The sequence below is a fragment of the Petaurus breviceps genome, unplaced genomic scaffold (genome assembly GCF_028583685.1).
Source record: "Petaurus breviceps papuanus isolate PSGF00001 unplaced genomic scaffold, PetGlider_PUasm1.0 103, whole genome shotgun sequence".
In the NCBI taxonomy this organism is placed as follows: Eukaryota; Metazoa; Chordata; class Mammalia; order Diprotodontia; family Petauridae; genus Petaurus; species Petaurus breviceps.
In genome coordinates this window covers 5,296,084-5,312,437 of record NW_027185588.1, presented here as the reverse complement: position 1 = coordinate 5,312,437, position 16,354 = coordinate 5,296,084, and the positions used below count along the sequence as shown (strand labels likewise).

At 49.6% G+C, this 16,354-nt stretch overlaps 1 protein-coding gene across 1 annotated transcript; it reads right to left on the bottom strand.

Moving 5' to 3' along the window:
- Positions 1-6,870: 6,870 nt before the first annotated feature.
- PLPPR3 (phospholipid phosphatase related 3) lies at positions 6,871-15,826 on the bottom strand. Its single transcript, XM_069100754.1, has 8 exons — positions 15,499-15,826; positions 14,895-15,016; positions 12,427-12,612; positions 11,100-11,229; positions 10,441-10,636; positions 9,437-9,494; positions 8,992-9,165; positions 6,871-8,778 (listed from the first exon to the last, which is right to left on the bottom strand). The coding sequence occupies exons 2-8, from the start codon at positions 14,967-14,969 to the stop codon at positions 7,366-7,368; spliced, it is 2,232 nt and encodes a 743-aa protein (XP_068956855.1). The 5' UTR covers positions 14,970-15,016; positions 15,499-15,826; the 3' UTR covers positions 6,871-7,365.
- Positions 15,827-16,354: the final 528 nt, after the last annotated feature.

Sequence of the window (16,354 nt, the reverse complement as noted above, 5' to 3'; positions counted from 1 at the left end):
TATCTATCTATCTATCTATCTATCTATCTATCTATCTATCTATCTATCTATCTATCTATCTATTAACTATAAGTATTCAAGTCTGTTTGAATTTGCATCTGGTGACTTGAATGCACCAACAGCAGCCAGGTACTCTTTTAATCTCTGCTTAATTATTTTGTTTATCAATTCTCTGTTAGCCATATTTATTGTTATAACTCTCAGTACTTTAGGTAACTCTATAAGTTGCAGAGAAAGCATTGCCTTGCATTGGTAGGAAAGTTTTCTTTCCTGAGATTACCCTACACTGATTAAATCTTAGGTCTATGCCCTACAAAAACCAACCAACAAATCAATAAATTTAGCTTCCTTTGTCCTAGTGACAGCCCTTCAGACAAATGAAGATAACTCTCATGTCTTCACTCAGTCTCTTCTCTAGACTGAATAGCCATTGTTCCTTCAGCTTGTCTTTGCATGGTGTGATCACCAGTCTCTTTGCCATTGTGGTCACCCTCCTTTGGATGTGGTTCAGATTGTCAATCATCCTCAGGAATTTCTTCTATGCCTATGCATAGAAGAATAGACTCTTGTCTATTGGAATCATCATTTCCCATCCTGAGCCCAGAGGTGATAACAGCAATGGTTCAGGGAGAGAGAAGCTGCAGGGTCTCTGATAGTCACTGTGTCCTTCTTCCCTCCCCTCAACAGTACTCTTGGGGAGCACAACCTTACAATATTAAAGAGAACAAAGAAGTAACAAGGCCTGGGAAGGTGTACATACAGATCTGGAGTTCCTTTATGTCTCCCTTTGTCCTAGAGACAGAGACTTCTTGGTTGCCAAGCAGGGGATTGGGTGCAGAGAGTTGCTGTAATCCATCTGGGGCATTCTGTTCATCAAACAGTTGAGTGGCAGCTAAATTTGGGAGGGGAGATTGTTGGGGCATGGTGGCTTAAGGCTGACTGTCTTTGATGACCAGGAACAAAGGAGGAAAAGAGGTCAGCACCGTAGAGGGATCTGGGAAGGTGAAATAAGATAAGGACCGTAATATGAGAAGGCAAGAATGCCTCAAATACCCAGTACCTCTGATGGACTGGGATCAATAAGGCATTCAGAGTAGGAACTTGAAAGTTATTAAGTTCCTCTATTTAATCATTTGGAACCACAGTTCACACCATCCCTTTGTTTAAACTTTGCCACCTACTGGCCCAGCAGTGGTGATAATGGTAGGTGTAGCTCAGGTGTTTGCAGTTGAGTGACCTCTGGTGGCCAGTGGAAATACTGTAGCCTTTTTGGGAGGTTGCACCATGCATGACCAGAGAACTTGGTTCTAGGAGAGTGTTAGCTTGTGGATAACTCAGATATTGCAACTGTCTCCTGGATTAATAGAATGCTACATTACCTTTCTTCTTGTTGTGTAGGTTTAAGGAAGGCAATATATGAGATCAATCAATCAAGCAATCAAAAACCATCTATATGCCAAGCAGTGTGCTAAACACTAGGGATACAAAAAGAGGCCAAAGACTGTCCCTGCCCTCGAGGAGCTCACAATAATGGAAGAACTCACGACTGCAATGCCCAAGTGTCATAAGATATACATACAATCCATGAATAGCATACAAAAATATGGCACCTGGAACTGCACAGAATAATGTAGACAGTCCATCTAGGTCAGAGAATGAGAGCACTATCATCTCCTGACATCTGGATAATCAACCAGTCAATCAACACTCATTTATTAAGCATCTGCTGTATTCTAGGCACTGGGTAGGCAGATAATCCCTGCTTTCAAGGAACTGATATTCAAATAAGTCATACAACATGTTCACAGATAAGTTAATAGGTGATACATTTAAAAATATACAATGATTAGAGGGGTCTCTAACAACCTGGGGAATCTGGAAAGGCCCCTCAAAGGAGACAGAGCTTGAGCTGAGCCTTGAAGGGACAGCATTCCAGGCAAGGAGGATAGGGAATAAGAAAAGGGCTATCATACCTCTCCTTGCAGTCTATAACTACAGCTACCATTTATATGCTGCTTTCAGGTTTCCAAAAGTACTTTTACTAATACCTCACTTGATCCTCACAATAGCCTTGGAAGATAATTGCTTTGATTATTCTTCTTTTACAGATGAGATAACTGAGGCAGGCAGTTAAGGGACTTCTACCAGGTCCCACAGCTAGTAAGCTTAAAATTGGATTTGAACTCATGTCTTCTCACCCCCGGGATCAGCTTTCTGTCTACTGCACCGCCTAGCTGCCTTTAATATCAACCCATCTCTTTTGGTTGCCATGTTGTACTTTTGCCTGTGATTTTTTTTTTCTTTCCCTCCTAATTATCTGGTCTCTTCCCTTTCTTAAGATATCTTAAAAGTCCATCTTTAATGGTTTTTCACAGTGTTAAGTGTCTAAGGCCGGAATGAAACTCAGGTCCTCCTAACTCTGGGGCCAGCACTTTACTCACTGTGCCACCTAGCTGCCCCTAGAGCCATATAATTTAAGCCTCAGAATATTGAGAGCTAGTCCCAGCCAGACCTAGTCCATCATTACAGACAAATCCTGAATGTTCATGATATAATTTTTTTCAATGAACAAAAATCTATTTTCTCTTCCTCCCACTTCCCTTCTCCCTCATTGGAAAAAGAAAACAAAATTCTTGTAACACATATGGATGGTTAAGCTAAACAAATTCCTGCATTGGCCACATCCTAAAAAAGAATGTACGTCTCAATAGGCACTCTCTGTCCACCACTTGTCTATCAGGAGTTGGGAAGCATGTTTCCTCTTTGGCCCTCTGGAAGCATTAGTTCACTTAATATAGCTTAGAGAAATGGGAGTAATCAAGGGAGCCCTCTCAGCAAACTTCCAGCCTAAGGCCTGTGGGTACTAACCTCATGGAGTATTGAGTCTGAGTGTGCACTTCTGATACTTCTGGTGACACATGTGCCCTGGCCCTGTGTCCTTCGTGTAGGGCATTTGTGGTTAGTGCCCAGGGGGCATGGTGAGAATATTCCAAAGAGGATGAGAAACCATCCACTCAGTGAGCTTACAAGGAAAAACGACTCTCCTCTCTCTCCCTTCTTTCTTTCTTTCCTTTCTTCCTTCTTTCTCTTCCTTCCTTTTTTCTTCCTTCTTTCTTTCCTTCCTTTTTCCTCTCTCCAATCTCCCTTCCCACCTTCTTGTCCCTCCTCTCTCTTTTTTTCTCTTTCCCTCCTCTCCTCTTGCTCTTTCTTTCTCTTATCCCTTAGGCCTCAGGTGGTCTCTTCCTTGGATTTCCAGTTTGGAGAGGGAGGGTATCTTTTCCCCTCTCCCCAGCACTAACATATGTTTGCCTAGATGAACCTGAGACAGTACCGCCAGTTAATGACTGCTTCTTCTGTTTTATGAACAGCTCGTAAAACAACTCTGAGCATGGGAGAGCAGATAGTGATTGTGAGATGGATATTTCTAGCTGTGGCAAGCTACCTCAGGAACTTGAGAGTTCTACAGCTCCTGGATCCAGGGGCCTGCTGGCAAGTCCTAGATGCTTCCTGCTGCTACCCCTTTCTCGGGGATGTCCACTTCCAGGAGGAGGAGCCACACACAAATGGAAGATAGGGACCTGAGTGAATTACTTGGACAGTGCTATGTTGGGTGAAATCTGTATGGCAGTCTAAAAAGACTCCCAGGAGAGAGTAATGGAAGTGATGGGTCTTTTGTCTTCTATATCTCATGATTCCTGTGAGGGTTCCCATGAGCCCTTTGTGATGGGTTACTGTAGGAAAAACTGGGTTAAGAGACCAATAAGACGTCTGACTAGACATTTTCTCCGATCCTCACACCTCTCAAACCTCTCCAAAATGGGAATTATATGATAAAGCAGTTTCAGCTGTCTCCATGTTCTGGGATACCAAGAATGCAAATGAGGTAATAATTTAATGAACTAACAGGAAAGAAGGCTGTTTGATAGTCCCTAATAGGCTCACTCAGTGTCCCTCCCCCACTGTCCACCACACAACACTTGGGCACTGCTGCCAACCCACTCAAATCTACCCACCCTCCTCCTAGTGCCTTAAAAATCCACATGGCAGGGGCTGGGGATATTTATCCTATAAATTTATTTATATTTATCCTATAAATTGCTGGGTATAGGAGGGGGCTGAAATGACTTTGAGATCCAACTCTCAGGGAAATCACCATCAAGGGAAGGGGGAAGGTGGAAGGAATTCAGCACACACACACACACACATATATACCTTATATAGGCCAAATATTGTGCTAAGCACTTTTTACATCTCACAAAACAACACTTTTGATCTCACAAAAACCCTGTTGGGGTAGCTACAGTTATTATCCCCATTTTACAGCTAAGGAAACTGAGGCAAATAGAGGTTTTTTTTTTTTTTCAGTGAGTTGCCCAGGTTTACACAGCTGGTTGAGTATTAGAGGATGAATTAGAACTTAAGTCTTCCTGACTTCTGACTTAGTACTCTGTCCCTTGGGCCAACCAGTCAAAAAGTGAACAATAGGGTAAAATGAAGAAAAAAACCCCTGAAATTATAAAAGATCTCAAGGAAGAAAACTCAATTAAGGACCTTGAACATTAGCAGCTAAATCAACAGGGAGAATATTAACAACAGAAGGTAATATGGTTTTCAGATCTGGGAAAACCTGCCCCCTCCCACCTTTCCAGTTTTCTTACACCTTACACCCCAACATGTGCTTTTCAGTTCAATGACACCAACGTCCTGGCTGTTCCTTTTAACTATCTCTGGCTATCTCCCATGCCTGGTATGCTCTCCTTCTTCACCTCCCTGGTTTCCTTGGCTTCCTTCAAGTTCCAGCTAAAATCCCACCCTCTGCCAAAAGCCTTTTCTGATTCCTCCTTAATCCTAATTCCTTCCCTCTGTTGACTATTTCCTATTTATCTTATATATAGCTTGTTTGCATGTTATTTACCTTGTTAGATAGTGAGCTCCTAGAGGACTTTTGCCTTTTTTTTTTTGGTATCTTGAGTGTTTAGAACATTGCCTGACACTTAATAGATGTTTATTGTTGTCATTGTTCAGCCTTCATTCTCCAAAAGGATCAAGGACATCACTATGTTTATTGACTGGCATCTGTCAATAAAATTCTCAAGGAGAATGAATCAACAGTTGATAAGCAGACCAGAGAGTATGGAAGAATGACACACTCTTCCTGAGTGGTTGAAAGGAGAAATAAGAAGTGTGAAAACAAAATGTATGGCCTGCCCGTAGAAATAATATGCAGAAGAGAAAAAACTTGAGTTCACTGGGGCAGATCTCATTAAAGAAACAAAAAAGAGAACAACTGATTGGGAATGCAAATAAATAGAGTCAAGGACAATCTGGAAGAAGAGAAGCAAAAAACAAGAACATTCAAAGAAAGCACAATTTCCATGCAAGCAAAACCCTGACTTCAAAGACAGGATGTATAGAGACAACTTAAGTCAGTCCATAAGTATTTATTAAATGCCTACTCTGCGGCCAAAATCAGTCCATAAATATTAAATGCCTACTCTGTGCCCAGCACTGGGCTAAAAGTGCTGGGATCTTTAAGATCATAGGCCTCCCAAGGATGGGTCACTGTATTTGTTAATGTACATGCTTCTTAATCTTTTGTTTCAAATATCTCTTTTGTTGTGGAGGCAGTAAATAGCTGGAATTATTTTGTACATTGAGTGCCTTTCTAGAAGAGACCTTTTAGTCTCTTTTGCTGGAACCCCAAGAATGAGCCAGCAAGTTTTAAGGGGTTTCCCCCAAAGTTCTACTCCAGTATGGGGAAAATGAGCCAGAGCAAGAGAGAAGAGCCTGATGCCTTTGCTTTGACATCAGCCTCCTTCAGAACACAAACCTGATCCAGACCTGGGGCCCCTTGCTATGATAAGAGCATTCCTCAAGGCTAAGGAAGATAGTATGATAGCATTAACTCTTTTTATTTTTGATTTTTTTTTAGCCGCCATGATGCCATTGACTCAAATTGAACTTGCGGTACACTAATACCTGCAGATCGTTTTCGAGGGAACTATTGTCTAACTATATTTCCCCATCTTGTATTTGTGAAGTTGATTTTTTTGGAAGGAAGAATGGAAGAATGCCTGCTATGTGCCAGGCATTGTACTGAGTGCTTTACATATATTATCTCATTTGATCACAAGAACCCTGGGAGGTAGGTGTTGTTATTATCCCCACTTTACAGATGAGGAAACTGAGGCAGAGATGAAGTGACTTGTCCAGGGTCACACAGCTAAGTAAGGGTCTCACACTGGATTTGAACTCAGGTCTTCCTGACTCTAGCCCCACTGCACCGCACCTAAATGTGCTTGACATTTCTCCTTATTAAATTTCAACTTATTGGGTTCAGCCAATCATACTAACCTGTTGAGTTTCTTTTGGACCTATACAGGGGCAGGGGCTATTACCTGTGAAGAAAGTGTTGCTTCCTAGTCTGGCCATAGGTCTCCTGCTAAAAGCCTCTTTCCCCAGTGGTCCTCCATCTCCATCGAGTGTTGGGTAGTGGACTGAGTACTCTGCACACATATGTAAAGTACACATATGAGTACTGGGCATGCTTTAGCATGTATTGGAGAAACATCTCTGTGTGCATGTGTACATGGGCATGCCCATGTCACTGGAACTCTTGAGGCGATGGGTTGGTAGGTGGGGATCTCCACACCCTTTGCCTCCTGCTGGAGGGGATTTGGGAGGTCAACTTAAACGTTTCTCTGAGACTGATGGGGAAAGTTGAGCCCCTCAAAGTCAAGGAGGCTGAGGAAAGGCTCTGTCCACCTGACCAGCATTGGGAATAGAAGATCCCAGGATTTCCATGCTAATCCTTGAGGTCCCAGGGCCAGGATGGAGAATGGTAAGTGAAATTTCTCTGGACACAGAATCTGGTGTTTATAAATCTTTATTTTTCACCAAACCCTGTATTGTATAGTATTTTACAATCAATGCTGGACTCTGCCTTCTAGCCCCCATGTCCCCTCACCCACCCAGACCCATGCCACCCCAGGAGCAGTGCTCCAAGTCCCGATTCCACCCGCCCCCTTCCTTCCCTCCCCACCATTCCTATTTACAGTTATTCCTTTGATATGTCCACTGTGTCCCCTCCCACTGTCAGGGGGTTTGATATCAACCCTTTCCCCCATGCCTCTACAGGCCCTAAGGGGTAGGGAGGCTAGTGGTTGAAGCAAATTCCCCTCCCTAGCCCTCTTCTTTGTCCCCTGCCCCATCTTTACCATCTCCTGGTCCCCTGGGCAACAGGTCTTCCCACAGCATGAATGCTTGGCTCTGAGCCCTGAGCACCAAGAGACAGAGTCTCCCCGGGTCAGGGAGAACAAGCCAGTGGATAGTGACAACTGGGATCCAGGCCACTGGGGCGGGCTCTTAGTCCTTAAAGCGGCGGCCAGCTGGGATCTTCTTGTAGTAACTCTCAGCCTCAGCTTCTCCGTGCCCATCCCTTTCAGACAGGGCTAGGCTGCCAGGTTTGCGCCGAAGGGTAGACTCCCTGCTGGCGGGTCCCAGCGCCCCTTCGCCTGGGGTCGGCATCCCCTCGCCTGTGGCCAGGTTGACGGTGGCCACGCCGGTGAAACGTGGTGGTTCATCCTGGTCCATGTCACTGATGGAAGATCCTGGGGATACACCAGGGGCCTTGCTGGCCCGGAAGCTGCCCCCAGCCCGGTAATCACGGCCTGCCAGCTCCCCCAGCTCATAGGTATCACTCCCAAGCTCAGCACCTTTGGCCCCAGCAGCTGCCTTCCATTCCCAGGGCCCGTTGCCAGAGGAGAGGTGCACGACGGGGTGATGGGGGGCGTGTGCATCAATGGTGACTATGCTGCCACTGTCACGCTCGGAGGGCGAGCGGTATTGGGAGGAGTCAGAGCTGGCGCTGGAGGATGAAGCTGTTTCAGCTGCTTTTGGGCCTGGTGGACCCCCAGGTCCCATGCCTGGTGCCTTGGACATAGCAATGACCTGCAGGAGCCGGGGCGGGTTGGCCACACGTGGTGGGGCTGTGACAGAGGCTCCCCCTTTCTCGGCCATCATGAGCCACTTGGCCCGCACGGCTGAGCTGCTCTTGGGGGAGAGGCTAGCACTTGCTGGGCTACTGGACGTGGCCTGACTCTCCTCAGGGATATGCACTAATGGGGGGGCACCAGCCCGTGGTGGCAGGAGCACCCGGGGCCCTAGCCCTGCCCTCTCAGCCCCAGCCCGGGCCTGCACGGTCGGGTACAAGGAAGGTGGGATGGGGCCTCCCTCCTCCTCCTCTTCCTCTTCTTCCTCTTCTTCCTCCTCCTCTTCCTCTTCTTCCTCAGCCATGGGCTCTGAAGCCCCTCGGAGATGGCCTGGTCCGACCTCCTCAGCCAGAGCCAGGGCCCGGCCCCCCTCCAGTGACTTTTGTTTCCATTCCGTGATGAGCTGCTTGGAGCGGGAGGCATCCAGGGGCACGTGGATGGTCATGTGGCGCCTGGCAGGGTCATCCAGGGACGGGGTGTTGACCCGAGGCAGGGTATTGCTGAAGGTGACCATGTTCTCTTTGCCCATGGGGCTCCGAGGGGCCAGGAGGTCCACATCGACGCTGGCTCTCTTGAGACTGCCCAGCGATGTCTTCTCTCGCGGCACAGGCCGAGGCATGCCTTCTAGTCGGGTCTGTGGTGTCAGCTCATCTGTGCTGACCGACTTGTTCTGGTGGTAGACTGAGTCATGGCCTCTCTGGGTCAGGGCCCGTAGGGCATCCTTGGCTGGTGGTGGGGCTGGGGGCTTCTCCAGAGGTGCCTGGAAGTTACCCACTGCATGGCAGGCCTGTGGAATATGGGGCAAATGCCAAATTTGGGGGGCTCCCTGAGGTCAGGAACTATGTCCCTACCTCAGACCAGGGGCTCCCTCAGGGTAGGCTCGTGTCTTCCCCTCAGACCAGGTGGAGCTCTCTGAAGTCTGAGCTGCATGTCTCAGGACTCTATGAGAGCAGGACCACGTCTCCTCCTTCTCCTTCCCAGCCCTTCTTCCCAGACTCACCAGATAGGCAGCGATGCCAGCGCCTATGAGGAATCCACTATAAACGTCACTGGGGTGGCTTCGGTGCTGTGTGATCTGGGTAAGGCCACAGACCCCCGCAGCAATAGCAAAGGCAAAGACCAGGATAGGTTTGAGCAGTTTGGTGCTATCTGAGATGATGGAGTTAAAGTACATCTGTGTGGAGAGATACTTGTCAGAGCCAGCCCTCCAGAAGCCTTGGGGGCAGGCCCATGAGCCATGCATGGGGAGACCCCCTGGACCCTCATTCCCAGATTTGTACGCCTGTATACCCTACATGCAGAGGATGCTGACAGGGGTCAGAAGGCTGGGAGGATTGGGGGGAGGTTGGGCTGGTGGGTCCCTTTGGAAGGGGGGCGGCACATAGGTGCTGGGGGAGAATACGAGGCTTCATGCGGACATCCCCGATACCAGGAGACTCACTCACCGACACATAGACAGCTGCGAAAGCGGAGAGGGTGGCATGCTGGGATGGGAAGGTCTTCCTGCCAAGTGAGTCAGTACCCACATCAGGCTCCCATACTCCCCCTTCCCCAATATCTATATCTGTAACCTGAAGAGATTGACCCACGTGGCCTTGGAAGCTCCTTCCAGTCTGAAATCTAAGATCTCATGATCTGCAGAGTCTTGGATGGCAAGTCAAGAGCCATGAGTTCTAGTTCTGACTCTGCCCTGACTCCCTGTGAGCTCAGTGAAGCACCTTAGCCTTTCCAAACTAGGCTTGCATATCTCTACGGACCTTCCTAGCTTTAGAAAGACCATTCCGAAACAAAATGTCTGAGCTAGAGGAGACCTATGTTCCATCTGGGTCAGACCTTCTGAAATAACAGGAAAGAGGCCTAGGGGGTGAAGTGATTTGCCCAAGGTCAGCCAGGCAGCCAAGTGGCAGAAACAGGCTCCGAATCCTGGTCCTCTGATTGCAAATTTAGAAAATCCCGCTGCCCCCTCCCATTTTCCTTGTGCTTCGATGCCATAAGGTGCAGCGGAAGGAACACTGGGTTTGGAGTCAGAAGGCCTGGATTCCAGTTCTGACACTGGTACTTAGCACTCGTGTGACTCCAGGCAAGCCACGTCACTGTCCCCAAAGGCCCCTTTTGGCTCTGATATTCTATTTTCAAAGGCTCCTTCTTGCTCTAAATCTACATTCTATAGGATGCAGGACTCCATGTCTTTAGGGACTGGTTCAGAGCTGCACAGCTAAAACGTTTCAGATCTTCTCAGCCCCTGGACCAGCTCTATATTCCCTTTGCCAAGCTCTCTCTTAAAACCTGGGATTTCAAAATAAATATACACAGGGTAGGTTAGGTTTATACCCTCTGCCAGGAGGTAAGGTCCAATCAAATGAAATTTAAAGTCAGGCAGTACTGACTCCCTGCTCTTGGGGCACAGATGGCCCCTGGCTCTCAGCCCCACCCCAGGGCAGCAGCTCACCTGGCAGAGAGGATGGCATGGGCATCCTGGCCGGAACAGATGTCCTGGGTGATGTAAGGGTTGGCATCACAGGAGATGCCTAGCAAAGTATAATTGGGCTTGCAGACCGTCAAGAAGAAGGGGGCGTGGTAGCCCGTGGCCAACTGGATGATGTCAGTGACCAGGGCTGTGGCACACAGACCAAAAACATGGACGCCTGGGGAAGGAGGAGGAAGGGTCAGAGGGGCTGTGTGTGAATCCCACATTGTCCCAAGAAGCTGCTCCATGCCCATGCAGACCCAGGAGGAAGGAGTTAAATGGGAAAAGGGAGAAAAGTTACAGGAATGTGGGCATGGCCCAACCAAGGGCCATCGAAAGTCTAGCGTGACACAGTATGTGCGAGGGTGCCTCTCCTAGAGGTGATAGGAAGGGAAGGAGGGAATAAGCATTTATTATGCCAGGTACTGTGATGGCTCTTTACAAAAATTATCTCTTCTGATTCCTACAACAACCTTGGGAGGTAGGGGTGGGAAGAAGCAGCTAGAGGGGCCTTTGGGAAGAGGACTAGTTACTATGGAATCTGGAGGGCAATCTCAGAGTACGGGATGTAGTCTGTCTGGCAGGAGACGAGGGCTAGCTCTGGCTTCTCTCAGCAGGGGTTCCTCTGCCTGTGTCCTCACCTACAAAACGGACGGTCCGGCGCAGGAAAGAGTTGAAATTGCAGCCTCCAGCATTGATGCTGCCCTCGGCACTGGTGCGGCCCTTCAGCTTGGACTGGAGACAGTACACGATGCCTTCCCCAACCATGATCTACACCAGGGAGGGGATAGGAGCAAGTCTCAGCTGGCAGGCTCTTCCCAAGCCCTTCCCGAGATCTGAGACCTACCATTGGGTCGCACCAGGTGTGAGGAAAGGGAATGTCACCCTCAGTAAGGCCCGTCCTCTCCAGCCTAATATCCTTAGGTGAAAAAAAATTGTTTTCTCCTTTCTCAAATTTTCCCAGAGCACTTTGTCTGGATCTTTCCTGGTTTGTGAACATAAGGAACCCTGCACCTCCTCCCCTCTCCTCATTCCCCCCTCCCATTGGGGGTTGGGTTAAAAAAATCTTTTTTTTCTATCTTTTTATTTTTATTTTTCTATTCCAATCACTTAAAATGGTTGTACATCTCATTGTACATCCCGCATCTAGCAGGCACTATGGTTAAGTTATGTTGTTGGCTCTCTAAAAGGAAGATTCAGTTCAATGATTCCTAAGTTTTTTTTTGTCTTTTACCAGCTCTGATATTCTATGCTCTAAGGACTTTGTCAGCTTTGAAATTCTATGTCCTCCGTTCTACAGCCCTTCTCAGATTTGAATTCTGTGTATGGTGTTCTAAGGTCCCAAACTTTGACATTCTGTGTTCAGAAGTTCCTTCCAATTCTGACATTCTGCATCCTAAGGGCTCTCCCATCTTTGACATTCTTCATTCTATGGCCCCTCTCAGTTGTAAAATTCAACGTACTATATTCTAAGGTCCCTTCTAGCTCTGACGTTCTATGTCCTGAAGTCTACTGAAGCTTTAATATTTTATGTTCTATGTCACAAGGTTCTGTCTAGCTCTGAGATTCTACCGGGGGGTGGGGGGATCCTGCAGCCTCCAGGCCACATGTAGCCCTCTAGGTCCTCAAGTGGGCATCCCACTTGAGGGCTGTAAGGTCTCTCCAGTTCTGATATTCTCTCCTCCAAGATCTGATTTCTATTAGTCAATTAACCACCAAGGGCTCTAGGTACACTTACATGTTGCCTCCATAGGCATGTGATTCTTCCCTCTCTAGAGGGACCAGTAGGCAGTAGGGCTGGGTATTCTAGAGTGGTTGTATGAGCCAGTGTCACATATTGGAGTCAAGGGACATGTGGGTGCTAGAACTGAAGTCTCTCATGCCCAAATCCAGCTGTGCTCCAATCTCCATTCTTCCAGCCTCTGATCCTCTCACACCCACCCACTACAGGAGATCCTGAACACTCACGGAAGCAGCTGGGGCAGCAAAGGCCAGGCTTAGGAGCATGAGCAGCGGGATGAGCTCCTCACTGGTCTCCACGTAGGGCATGGACAAGGTCCGGTCGTAGCACTGGAAGCCCACCTTGGCTGGCTTGAAGAGGTCAGTCAGCTCCAGGAAATAAAGGGTCACAATGGAGGAGGCAACGATGGGGAGCTGGTAGATTGGGAAAGAGAGAGGGCTTGGTGTGGAGAAGCTCTAGCTCTCAGATCCACTCTGGCTCCTCCAGTCTCTGTCTACCAACATCCCAACCCCTTCCCCCTGCCTTTACCTTCCCCCAAGCCTCTTTCCTGATAGACATGATAGCAGATGCTATCATGAAGAACCCTACCCAGCTGTACATCTCATTAGATCTCATTTGACCCACACACAAACCTTGAGAGGTAGATAGTATTGTTTTCCTCATTTTACAGATAAGGAAACTGAGGCATAGGTTATGATTAGGTTAGGACTTGCCTAAGATCATACAGTTATTAAGTGGCTGAATCTGGATTTGAATTCAAGTCTCTAGGACTCCAGGTTGAGCAATCTATTCACTGGACCACCAGTCTGCTTCAATGACATACTATTTGTAAAGTACTTTGTAAACCTTAAAGCGCTATTTAAATGTTGGTTTTTATAATGCATGTGCCTGTAAGGCCCTATGCACCCTCCAGTCTGTACTCTCCCTCTCTGACCTTCCCAACACACGCCCTTCTATTCTTTTCAAGCTAATTTTCTCCCTGGGCTCTTTGGTGTTTACACTGGGCTCATTGGTGTTTCTTTACTTCTGGCCAAATCTGAGCTCAGAGAAGGGAAAAATTCTGGTGGTCAGGGCAGACCTCCTGAAGGAGATGGAACTGGAGCTGGCGTCATGGGTCATTGGCTCACACAGGGCAGGGGTGATCACTAAGGATGCAGCAGTCTCTAAACTGGACCCTTTCATTTTTTCCAATTGCATTAAGGATTAATTTTCACGATGAAGACCAGTAAAGTCTTAACATGTCCTTAAAGCCTGGCCTCACCTAGCCCATTCCTGTGGGCCCCATAGCTGGGGTTACTGACATCCCCACCACCCCAGACCCTAGGCAATAGGGGTGCAAGGACCTGGGTGCTATCTATCTATCTATCTATCTATCTATCTATCTATCTATCTATCTATCTATCTATCTATCTATCTATCTATCTGTCTGTCTGTCTAAAAGACTGGATTTTTTTTTTTAAGCAATCGGGGTTAAGTAACTTGCTCAAGGTTACACAGCCAGTTATTTCTGGGTGTGGTGCTAAGTATCTGAGCCAGGATTTGATCCCCAGGTCATCCCGATACTAGAGCCGGTGCTCTTACTCACTGAGCCACCTGGCCACCCCTAAGCAATTGGGGTTTAGTAACTTGCTCAAGGTTACACGGCCAGTTCTGGGTGGGTGCTAAGTGTTGGATCCCGGATTCGATCCCCAGGTCATCCCGACACTGGAGCCAGTGCTCTTACTTGCTGTGCTACCTGGCCTCCCCTAAAAGACTGGATTTTAAATCAGATTTGTGTTTGAATTTTGATCCTAATAGGACTCTGGCCATGTTACTTAGCGCCTAAGTTTCAATTTCCTCACCTGTAAAAGTGGAAGGGGGGGTTACACTCAATGACCTCTGAGGTCCTTCCCAGGTCTAAGGCCTGAGACTCTTTTACTCCATGATCTTATTGATCCAGATGCTGATTCTCTCCCCACCCCCATTCTGGCAACTGATTGGGGTACTTGTCTTGCCTCCCAGGAGCTGGTTGCCTGCCCCCATCTCTCTGAGGTTGTGGTCCTGCTCCTCTCACTTACAAGCATCCTGACAGTCTTTCTGGGGAACTGAAGGCCAAATCTTGTGGTGTGTGCCTGGCTACCCTGATGATGTCTGGCTGCCCACTGGCTGGTCTGCCTGACACTACTGTTTGTCTGGCTTCCAGGGACACTACCAGCTAGCTAAGTGCTGTGACAGATTTTCTTTCCACCTGCTGGAAAATCAGATCTTAGAGGCCTTAGAGGTGGTAGAGAACAAAAGAACTAGTGACTTGGGACACCTGGGTTCTAGTTCCAGCTCTGCCCCAAACCGTGGACCTTGGTTTCCTTCTCTGTAAGGGGGTGTAACTCTGTGTCTAAGGTCCCTTTAAGTTCTGACATTTTTTGGTCCATGTTCTAAGGGCCCTCCCAGCTCTGAGATTCTGTGTTCTAAGGTCCCTCCCACCTCTGACAGTCCATATTCTAAAGGCCCTTCCAGCTCTGACATTGTGTGTTTTAAGGTCCTTCTGAGCCCTCAAATTTGACGTTCTCTGTTCCAAAACTCCTTTTGGCTTTGACATTCCATATCTTATGCTTCAAGGCCCCCTTCTAACTGCTGTTTTGGAGGAGGAATGGCTGCCTGGGTGGGGTTGCAGTCACCCCTTCTTGGGTTGAGTCTATCAGTCCCCACGTCCCATCACCTCCACAAAGTAGAAACACGGCAGGAGTGTCATGCTGTCCTTTGGACCCTTGGCCTTCTCCTTGGCTGAAAGCATGATGTTCTGGGGGCTAGGGACAGGGCAGTCAGATCAACGCCCCAAGGCTGCACAGGAAAGAAAAGGGTGAATGTGTGGTCTCCCCTAGAGGACCCAGGATATGCATGCATGTGTGTGTGTGTTGGGGGGGGGGGACGGTCTGGTGCTGAGGGGATGGTGATGGCAGGCAGGGCAGGGCAGGGCCTGTTTCTCTGGCCCCATCCCATCTCCTGAGTAGGGGTGCCCAGTTTTTTGGGGAGGCATCTCAGAACTGGGAGGGTGAACGGACCCCAGAAAATGTTTGATTCATGCGTTCCCCGGCCCAGTTCTTGGGGGGATGGTAAGGATGATGGGAGAGGTCCTGGAACAGGGGGCTAGCTAGGAGGGGAGAGGGGGAGATTAGGGGTGGGGGGGACCAGGAATGTGAGAAGCCCCCTGACGTCCCCTGGCAGGGGGCTCTGAGGGAGCAGAGGAGCGGCAGGGGGAGGGATTGGGATGGGGGAGCAGCGCCCCATCCCGCGGATCCGCATCCTTGCGTCTCCCTACTTACCTCGGGGGCTCCGCAGGGACCAGCGGGGCCCTCCCAGTCTAGAGGCGGCGGCGGCGGCGGCAGCCGGGAGTCGGAGCCGGAGCTCGAGCCGGAGCTGGAGCCCGAGCTGGAGCCGGAGCCCGAGCCCGAGCCGGAGCGCAGACAAAGCGCCCCTCCCCGGCGCGGCCCCTCGCTCCCCGCGCCCCGCGCAGACCCGCGCAGCCGCTGCGCATCCCAGCCCCGGCGCGCCGCGGGCCTCCGGGATGGGCCCGAGAGACAGGGGCAGAGGCAGAGGCAGAGGCAGAGGCAGAGGCAGGGGCAGGCGCGGCGGGGCCGGTGGCGGCGGCTGCGGGAGCCCGGAGGAGGGGCTGCGAGCGGCGGAGGCGGCTGCGGCGCGGTCGGGGCGGGGCCAGGCTGCGAGCGCCAGGATGCTGCGGGGCGCGGGGGCCGGGGGGCTCCCTCGGGGGGTGTGGCCGAGCCGTCCCGAGCCCGGCGCCGTCCCGGCTCCCGGGCCCCGCGTCCCTGTCTGCGGACGGGGCTGCCCCTAGCTCTGGGCCCCCTCCGCGGGGCTCCCCCTGCTCCTCTGTGCCGGGGTCTTCTGGCCCCCGTCGCTCCCAGGGGCTCGTTCCTTTCCATGTCTCCTCTCCCTGGGCATCGCTCCTTGGCTTTCTGCTGGTGCTCCCAGGATCTCCCCACCCGGTGTCACCGTGTCTCCCCTCTCTCTCCCTGTCTCCCCACTATTTTCTGTGTCTCCCAGTCTCTCCTGGCTCGGTCTCTCTTCATATGTGTTTCCTTAGGATCATACGTTCATAGATTCTAGGTGCCTTAGAGGCCAGCGAGTCCAACCCCCTCATTTCACAGATAAAGGAACCCAGAA